The sequence below is a fragment of the Arachis ipaensis genome, chromosome B02, assembly GCF_000816755.2.
Source record: "Arachis ipaensis cultivar K30076 chromosome B02, Araip1.1, whole genome shotgun sequence".
NCBI classification, from domain to species: Eukaryota; Viridiplantae; Streptophyta; class Magnoliopsida; order Fabales; family Fabaceae; genus Arachis; species Arachis ipaensis.
In genome coordinates, this window is record NC_029786.2 from 8024666 (window position 1) to 8032086 (window position 7421).

Here is a 7421-nt window from a genome sequence, read left to right on the forward strand (position 1 = left end):
ATGTGAACTTGTTTGATTGTAATAACAGCCAAGTCTTTTTATCTTATTGATTAGAGATTTAATTAATTAGGAGAATGCTCTTTTTCGGTATAATTTTTTAATGTTAATGTTTCTTTATTTTTTTATTCTGTTTCTTTTAATTATGTTTATGTTCGTAATTTGTTGATTGAGCATTCCTAATAAAAAAATGATGGCATTGTTTCTTTTAAGAATAAGCATAGGAAGTTAATTTTTTAATTAGTTAATATTAATTATTTTAGATGGTTAAATTATGTTTTAAACTTTTTTTTTTAGATTTATTCTTTATTCTTAGGATATAAGATTTAGAAATTTAAAGTTAAAAATATATAATTTATAAAAAAATGGCTATTTGGAGGATGGGAGGTGGGATAGAAGCTGATTACTAATTGAACTCTTGATTAATTACGGTTCTATTCTTTAAATTTGAACTCAACTCATGTTTCTCATTTTTTTTGAAACAAAAGAAGCTCAACACAGTAAAGTGGAGCAAAGGATTCTAATAACAAGTGTTACATAGAATTAAATAAATCCTGTCAACTGCCAAAAGGATCTCTATCGGTCCATTCTTTGTAGCTTAGAAACGTCCTCCTTATTATAATCTCAACACCTGCTTCCTTATGATTAAAGATCCTAGCATTACGTTCCACCCAGATATTCCAGATCACTGTGAAAAACCCAATCAGCCACTTTTTCTGCTCTTGTTTTTGCTTATGCCTACCAGTCCAACTCTCAAACAGTTCCCTAATGGTACCAGGAATAGCCCACGCCTCACCAAAACTCCTCAACCAACTGCACCACACCTGCCATGTTAGATCACATAGAAGGAATAAATGTTTGACCGATTCTATCTCCTTCTTACACAGAACACATATATTATCATTGGGAATAATAACGCCTAGCCTACTCAATCTTTCCTTGGTATTCACTCGACCAACCAGCACAAACCATCCAAACAGCTCAATTCTCGAAGGTACCACACCTCGCCAGACTGAACTTGTAAAGCTGTAGCTTGTGATCTCATCTGACAGAGTCTCTGATTGAAGAACCTGCATAACAGATCTGGTAGAAAACACCCCTTTACTATCAAACCTCCACACCACATGATCCTCTGCACCATCTGCCAACTTCATCGGCCTTAGCCTCTCATGAAACTGGCGGAGAAGTTCCATCTCCCATTGGAACAGTTGCCTTCGCCACTGGAAATTCCAAATCCACTCGAGCCTATCCCAAAACCCACAATCCCCTATCATAGTTCCTTGTTGGTTTGAAATAGCATAGAGTCTTGGAAAAGCCACTTTCAGGGGTCCACCTTGCAGCCAGTTATCCTCCCAAAACAGAATCCTCTTTCCGTTACCTACCTCCATCACCATGCCAGTAAGCATTTTGTCTTTTATTCTCTGCTCTATGATGTTTAATTGGCAAATATCTTTCCAAGGCCCTCCTTTAACCGGTAACTGCTGATTTACGAGCATTATCTCAGGGTTCAAGTTGTTACACGAGCATACAATCTTCTTCCACAATGGGCACTCCTCCGTTGAAAACCTCCACCACCACTTAAATAGGAGCGCTGTGTTTCGAAGCAATGCATCCCCAATCCCCAGGCCCCCAGCTTTTTTCGGTGCCTGAACCAGCTCCCACTTAACTAACGGGATACCCTCATTACCATCCCCCTTACACCACATAAATCTTCTTTGCAATGATATCAGCTTATCCGCAACCGCCTTTGGCATCTTGTACAGACTAAGGTAATATATCGGAAGGCTATTTAGCACTGATTTTATGAGCACGAGCTTACCCGCTTTGTTTAAGACCTTTGCTTTCCACAGACTGAGTTTCTCTTCCACCTTATCTATTATCGGTTTCTAAGTCTTCACCAAACGCGGATTTGCCCCCAAGAAAATTCCGAGATACCTTACTGGTAATACCGCTTGCTGACACCCCAGCAGACCACACGCATGATCTATCCAATCCTGCTCACAATTCACCGCTATCAGACTTGACTTATCAAAATTAATACTCAACCCCGACATCAACTCAAAACACTGCAACAGTCTCTTATAATTCACAATTGTCTCTGTTACCAGGGGACAAAACAATATCGTATCATCAGCAAATTGTAAATGCGACAATGCGATATGCTCTCCTCCAACCAGCAGCGGATCAATGCGGCTATTCCTGACAGCTTCGCCCAGCATCCGATGCAACACATCAACTACTAGCACAAACAGAAATGGAGAGAGAGGATCCCCTTGTCGTAGGCCTCGCTCCATATTAAACGGCTTGGATGGCGACCCATTTACTAGTATCGACATAGTGGCCGTAGTAAGACACTCCTTCACCCAATTCCTCCAACGCTGTCCAAATCCCATTTTCTCTAACACTATATCCACGAAGCTCTATCTGACTCTATCATAAGCTTTATGAAAATCCAGCTTAATAATTGCCGCTTTCTTTCTTCGTGACTTCAGCCAATGGACTGTCTCACAAGCGATGAGAGCACCGTCATGAATCTTTCTGCCTTTCACAAATGCAGTCTGAGTCTCACCCACCAAGCCTAGCATAACCGATCTCATTCTTCTCACCAGCACCTTCGAAACCACTTTATACACACAACCCACCAAGCTAATCGGTCGGAAATCCTTGATCTCTTTAGCCCCCACAAACTTTGGGGCAGCGTCACCCAAGTTAAATTTACATCTGTAGGTAACTTAGCCCTTTCAAAAAAGTCCATCACTGCCTCAGTGAACTCCTGACCAATCTCTTCCCAGCATTTCTTTATAAAATTCATATTGTACCCATCACTCCTTGGGGCCTTAGAAGATTCACAATCCCATACTGCCTCTCTGATCTCCTCCACAGAAGGTAGAACCTCCAAAGCGTCTGCCTCATCCCTACCAATTTTCTTTAACAACCCATCCCGAACACCAATCCTAGGAGCAAACTCCTGTCGATACAACTCCTTGTAGAATCCCCGTATTGCATGCTTTATCCTGACCTGATTCCTTACCAGCCTCCCATGGATCATCAGAGCATCAATCCTGTTATTCTGCCTTCTAGCTGAGGCAATGTTGTGAAAATATCGGGTATTCCTGTCCATATCCCTAGCATGTTTGGACCGAGACAACTGCTTCCAATGGATTTCCTTCCTAGCGTACCACTTTCCGCAAAATCTCACCAACGCCTTCCGTCTAGCCTCTGTTGTACCGTCATAGATCCCATCACTAACCTGATCATCCAGCTTCCTAATCTCATCTTCAAACTTCATAAGCCTATTATCCATATCACCAAAATTATCCTTGTGCCATTGCCTCAAAGGTGTTGTCAAGGCCTTCAGTTTACCAAGGAACGGAGTACCTCCCAACTTTCGCCATTCATTTTTTACCGTCCTTAGAAAACCCTCATGAGTAAACCAAGAATCCAAGCTCCTGAACGGTCGAGGACCCTCTCTTACCATTGTATCCTCCACAATCAACGGGCAATGATCAGACAAGCCCCTTGGACCACCTCTCAGCCTAATGTCGGGGAATTCTTCCACCCATTCAATATTAACCAGCACCCTATCTATTCTGCTACAAGACTGACCCCTGAACCATGTGTACTTCCTATCAGTAAGGGGTAAATCTACTAGTTGCATGTCTTGAACCCAACTTTTAAACTCTTCCGCTGATACCGACAAACTCATCTCTCCTTTGCGATCCTCAACTTGTAAAATCTCATTAAAGTCCCCCAACAAACAGAACGGAACCTGGCACAATCCTGCTATATAACTTAATTCCTCCCACACCAACCGCTTTTCTTCCCTCCCATGTGCCCCATACACCAAACAATAGGCACACTTAAAATTATTCTTTGTTAACACACCTTCAATGCACAACCACCTCTCTCCCTTATAACAACTACTTTGTTTAAACATCATATCATCCCACATCAACAAAAGTCCACCGGCTGCTCCAACAGATCCCACAAACTCCCAGCCTACAGTACTATTTCCCCAAATCCTTGCAACATCATATTTCGAAATAGCCTCCCTTTTTGTTTCAATCAAGCCTGACATGTTCACATTGTATTTTTTCTTTAATGTTTTTAACATGCTCAGTTTTCCATCTCCCCCCAATCCCCTAACATTCCAACAGCTCACAATCATTTAATCAAATTATTACTCACCTTACATTTGTTCTTTGGACGACTCCTTCTTGCCTTTTCTTTTTGTTTCGCCAGTTTTCGCTTCTCCGCTATTTTTGCATTCTCAGCTTGCAATATACTCATAAGATCCACTTCGTCATCATATAACACAGTGGCAGATTCCACCGCCAGAGCCCATGTAACTTCAGCTTCCTTGAGTTGTGCTTCCTTAGAAATAACTCATGTTTCTCATTACAGCTAGCATAATCTTATATTTCATAATTTGAACTTGACTAATTAACCGTATAGTATCTAATTAGTACTATCTTTTTTATTTAAATTAATTTTAATTTGCAAATTAATTTAGTTTTATTTTATTATATTTTGATTTATTTTTTAAATTTCTTATTTTGTAGGTGTGGCCATCACTTCTACTAGAAATTTTAATATTTTTCAACAATTTAGATTGCAGGTGGCAGATTAACTATTTTCATTAGTTAAAATTTGTTGTATAGCTGTAATGCATGTTAATTTTGTTGTTAATTATGTTCGTTTTAAGTACTTATATGTTATCTAACTAAGATCCAACAAACAACTTAATTAATTTTTTTTAAAAATAACTTAAATAATAAATATTTATATTAAAAATAATTTGTAAATAAATTATTTTGTATTTAATTTTTTAATTTTAAAATTATTTATTTAAAAAGAAATAATAAAAAAATTAATAATTTTTTTTAAACTTTTTTATAAACAATTAAATAATTTTTTGAAAAGTTATACTTTATCTTTTTATAAGAATAATTTTCTAAAATAAATTATTTACATTTTAATTTTATCAAATTATAACATTTTAAGATTATATATGCAAATATAATTTTTATATTATTATAAAAATCACAATAAAAAATTAGCGGATTAGGTTCACACATAAACCGCAAACATAATAAAAAAGAAATCGCCACACCCCTGCCGCAATTTCTTTACAAACTACAAAAATGCATAAACCGCAACTAGGTATGGGGTCTCCAACCATCCCATTCTTATGAGACAAATATTATATTTTTATTAAATTATACTTGTTTATTTAATTTATTTGATTGATACGGTATTTTAAAAATTTATAACGATATTTGTAACTAATTAAAAAATATATTTATATTCAAATATTTTTTTAATTGATAATAATATGTTTTATCTTTTTGAACCGTTTTTATTTTTTATGAAACAATGTATTCATAATCATCCTTTAAAAATGAATTAGAAAATACGGTTGAGTATTAATATATCTAATTTTTTTGTGTTATCTAAATCTAAATCTTTTTATCTTTATTTGAATTTTAGAATGGTAGAATCTATCTTATATCTTAGATAATAAACATGATTATGGATGTGTGTATATATATAACATAACAATCACTCAAGTGAATTATTTTCTTTCTTAGTTTAGTTCTTGTATAGGCATTCTCTCTTCTTCAATTCTTGAATCACTTTTTGTTCCTCACGATATTCCTCATCTGCAACAGAGGAGTGAGGTGACTACTCCACAAATCTGAGTTGATTTTTTTAATTCCAATTTTTTGCATCAAGGTCAAGAATGGCATTAAGTATTGACGGCAATAATCACAATATTAATAATGAAGATCCAAAAGTTAAAATGATGAAACTACAGAAGAATGGCATAGAGCTACCCTTTTGTGGAATATGCTGTGATTTCAAGCCATCCTGGGAGATGTTTGAGACTCTAAAATGTGGCCATAATTTTTGTAGGTTTTGCATGCATGAATACGTTGCTTCATGTCTCAGGAGCAATATTATGATTGTGCCTTGTCCTGATTCAAAATGCAAGGTTAAATATGGACCTGAACACTTTTGTTCTCTTCTTCCATTTGAAGTGCTCAAGAGATGGCAGAAAGTGATCAAAGATTGTAACACTCCAATTTTGGATAAACAATTAGACAAGAACCCTATTCATGTTGCTGATGATGAAGAGAATAACGATGTCAAAGAAGATGCTATAGTAGTGATTGAATCGGATGATGATGATGTTGATTATGAAAATATAGTCGACAAAAAAAAAGAAGAAAAATAAAAAACGTGGTAGGAATGTTTATTAAAATTTGTATAGGCTATGGTCAATTTTCAAAAAGATATTCTGAATTTAGCTTTTTTACTTCATATGTGAGTTATGAATTTTATGGATTTTTTTTTTAAGCTTATAGTTTTTCATTTGTATAGGGTATGGTCTCTTTTATTTGAAGGCATGGTGGAATGAAATGTGGTGAGTTTATGAGTTTGAATAAAAATGAAAGAGAGAAGGAAGATCTTATGGTGATGAATCTTGCAAAGGCTAAGAGATGGAGAAGGTGTTCTAAATGCAGAATCTATGTTGAAAAGAATGAGGGATTTCACACATTTCTTGCAGGTTTGGTTAATTTATTTCTAATGAACAATTAGTCTTTTTTTTTTTTTGCACAATCTTATAATATTAATGTTTCTCTTTTCTCTGATTATAACTCTGTTTCTTTTAATTATACTTATGTTCACAATTTATTAATTGATCGTTCCTTAATGAAAAATCATGGTTCTGTTTCTCAGCTCATGTTTCTTGTACCATCATAATTTTATCTTTATAATTTAAACTTGACTAATTATAAATATAATATCATTACTAATGAACAATTAGATAAAGAGAAATTATAGCGTACAGATGAAAATGCTCTTTTTTGGCACAAATTTTTAATGTTAATAATTTTTTTTTCGGTTCTGTTTCTTTTAATTATGTTTATGTTCGTAATTTGTTGATTAAGCGCTTTAGTCAAGCTTGCTTCGGATGGTGATGGTTCTATCACACACTTAAGAGGATTACTTGTCACCCTTACGTGTTGTGTAGCTTCAGCAACATCATTTATCAAACTCCAAGCTTCTCCTTCCGTCTTGTTCTTTGAAAGGGAACCGCCACTAGAAGCGGTGAGCAATCTTCTATCTTCCGTACAAAGACCTCCGGTGACGTAACTAATGAGCAAGTGAGTGTTCAATCTATGGTGTGGACAAGATTCCAATAGCCTCTTGAACCGAGTCCAATACTCATACAAACTCTCTTGGTCCTTTTGCATTATACCCGATATCTCCTTCCGGATGTAGTCGGTCTTCTCCGGTGGGAAGAATTTATCAAGAAACTCTCTTCTCAAGAAATCCCAATTGGTCACAATCTCATCCGGTTGTCAATAAAACCATGTCTTCGCTTGCCCTTCAAGAGAGAAAGGGAAGGCAAAAAC

At 35.9% G+C, this 7421-nt stretch overlaps 2 protein-coding genes across 2 annotated transcripts in view; one reads left to right on the top strand and one right to left on the bottom strand.

Moving 5' to 3' along the window:
• Positions 2418-4075, bottom strand: LOC107626735. The gene is made up of 2 exons (XM_016329637.1): positions 2717-4075; positions 2418-2609 (listed from the first exon to the last, which is right to left on the bottom strand). Exons 1-2 carry the CDS (start codon positions 4073-4075, stop codon positions 2418-2420), a joined length of 1551 nt encoding a protein of 516 aa, XP_016185123.1.
• The window catches only part of LOC107626736, a 5073-nt gene continuing 3392 nt past the window's right edge, over positions 5741-7421 (top strand). The window contains exon 1 of the mRNA XM_016329638.1: positions 5741-6190. Within this exon, the coding sequence (XP_016185124.1) occupies positions 5741-6190 (450 nt within the window). The remainder of the gene's footprint in view (positions 6191-7421) is intronic.

Excerpts from the sequence above, each read along its gene's own strand:
- LOC107626735 (XM_016329637.1), bottom strand. The coding sequence starts at position 4,075 with ATGTCAGGCTTGATTGAAACAAAAAGGGAGGCTATTTCGAAATATGAT. Across the intron at positions 2,610-2,716 it reads GGGCTAAGTTACCTACAGAT|GTGCTGGTGAGAAGAATGAG; the intron begins GTAAATTTAACT and ends GTGGTTTCGAAG.